At 52.2% G+C, this 2244-nt stretch overlaps 1 protein-coding gene across 1 annotated transcript in view; it reads right to left on the bottom strand.

Moving 5' to 3' along the window:
- Mmp17 (matrix metallopeptidase 17) overlaps positions 1-2244 on the bottom strand; it is an 18028-nt gene that overhangs the window by 6878 nt on the left and 8906 nt on the right. The window contains exons 2-4 of the mRNA XM_031391153.1: positions 964-1096; positions 598-727; positions 4-287 (exon numbers count right to left, since the gene is read on the bottom strand). Of these exons, the coding sequence (XP_031247013.1) occupies positions 4-287; positions 598-727; positions 964-1096 (547 nt within the window). The remainder of the gene's footprint in view (positions 1-3; positions 288-597; positions 728-963; positions 1097-2244) is intronic.

The raw sequence follows: 2244 nt of genomic DNA, 5'->3' as shown, positions 1-2244 counted from the left end.
CACCTGAGGAACGGAAGGTCCATGACTCATCATCATCAAAGTGGGTGTCTCCTGCCGTGTGGTGGTCACCAGGGAAGAATGCGTGGGCCACTGTGCCACCAGGGCCATCGAAGGGGTAGCCATCATTGTGGTCAGCCTTGGAGAAGTCGATCTGGATATCTGCCGTGTTGCCCGCTACCTCGTGGAAGTTCAAGGGTGTGATGTCACTCCAGACTTTGAGGGCGTAGTACATGAGTGCACGCACGGTATCCCGGCCCAGGGGTGAGTCCCGTGGGAATGTCCGGACCCTAGGGTCAGGGTCAGAGTGGAGGCCAGCTGTCCCCGAGGCCTTTCTGGACCTCCCACTGGGGTGAAGTGTTACCTCTCCTTGAAGTGAGTGTCCCCTATTGTCAGCCTTTTCCTAGTCTCCAGAAGATGAATGCATATGAGGCCAAGCGAATGTTAGCTTTCCAGTTGGCCTGGGTGATCGATTTCTTACAGCCTGCCCTTCCCTCTAGTCTACACAGGGGTGGTATTCTTGCTGACCTGGTCTGGCCCCAGGGATGGCAGAAGGATAGAGGCATGCTAACCTGGGGTGCCCCCACCCTGGCCACGCACCTCCATGAAAGGTTCCTCTTGCTCCATTTGGTTGGTGGTGGAGTCTGACGCTTCCTTCTCGATTGGGCCCCGGGGGGCAGGTCCGGAAGGGAGCATCGAGGGGTCTTCATCAGGGCCAGAGTGGCCTCATCTGTACAGTATACACAGGTCAGCCAGTAGGCCCGACTCCACCTCCCCAGAGCTCCCTCAGGGCTGATGGCCCCAAGGCCAGGTGTGCTCAAGTTCCCCCATCCCCAGTCAGGTTAAGCCAGCATTCAAGTTAAGCCAGTCTGAGTCATCAGTGGCTAATTTCAGGGCCCCAAGCAGCCAGGAATGGAATGACCAGGCTAACACAAGGAAGCTTCCAGTTCATCCCAGAGGACTGACCTAGGATACCAGTGGTCTCCAGACCACCAAACTGCTGCATGGCAGTGATAGCTTTGGACAGTTCCTCCTGTGTCTGGAGCTGCCCTGTTGCCGGGTCTGCAGGCGGCAGGTAGCCAAACCTGCTTAGCCACTCCTGGGAATGCAGAACAGAGAGGTTATTGGGGTAGAGCCCACCTGAGGAGGGGCTGCTCAAGCTCACGACTGTGGCAAGGGAAATGCCTCTTGAGCCTTGGCCGCCCCTACCACATCTCTTAGATCTGTGTTATTGTAAGCAGATAATAAATAGGATGCCTGAAATGTGGTGAGCATGTTCAGGAGCAACACTTGCTAGCAACCACCAGATGGCGCTGGAGTCCACATGCTGATTGTGACAACCACCTTGCCTAAGGCTTGCATCTGGCTGGCTCCTGCTGACCCAGAAGGTTGTATAGGGCAGAGCGCTCTGAGCCAAAACCACGGAGGCCCAGCTTCACATCTAATAAACTCTCCCTCTCCCTCCCCCCACTCTCTCTGAAACAGGATCTTACTGTATAGTCTTGGCTGGCTATGTGCATCAGGTTGGTCTTAAAATCCCAGAGTCTACTTCTGCCTTCCATGTGCCAGGATTAAATGTGTCTGCCACCATACCCAGCTACCCCTCTCTTTTGATACCAGGTGTCACGGAGTCCAATCAGGCTTCAAACTTACCTTATAGCCAAAAATGACCTTGAACCCTGACTCTCCGCTGCCCAAGAGGTGGGATTATAGACATGTACTACCAAGCCTGCTTTGTGTAGTGTTAGGGATAGAACTCATGGCTTTGTGTATACTATGCAAGTGCTCTCCTCAACGTTTTTTTTTTTCAATGTTAAATTACCTAGCTGTGGTGGTGCATATCTTTAATTCTAACACTTGGAAAGCAGAAGCAGGCAGATCTCTGAAAGTTCGAGGCCAGCCTGATCTATACAGAGAGTGTTCCAGGACAGCTGGGGCAACATAGAGAGACCCTGACCAAAAATAAACAAACACACAAACAAACAACAAAAAAGTTTAATTATGGGATTGAGTATGTCTCTACATATGAATGCAGGTTGATCTCAGAGGCTAAGAGCACCTTGGAGATGAAGCTAAAAGACTCCAGCCAATGTGGGTGCTGGGAGCCCAATTAGGGTCTTCTGCAAGAACAATAAGTATTCTTTTTTAGAAAAATTATTCTAAGCTGGGCAGTGGTGGCAGTGCACGCCTTTAATCCCAGTACTTGGGAGGCAGAGGCAGGCAGATTTCTGAGTTCGAGGCCAGCCT

Source organism: Mastomys coucha, unplaced genomic scaffold (genome assembly GCF_008632895.1).
Source record: "Mastomys coucha isolate ucsf_1 unplaced genomic scaffold, UCSF_Mcou_1 pScaffold22, whole genome shotgun sequence".
Lineage (NCBI taxonomy): Eukaryota > Metazoa > Chordata > Mammalia > Rodentia > Muridae > Mastomys > Mastomys coucha.
The sequence above is the reverse complement of the archived record's forward strand: the minus strand, read 5'-3'. Positions and strand labels throughout refer to the sequence as shown.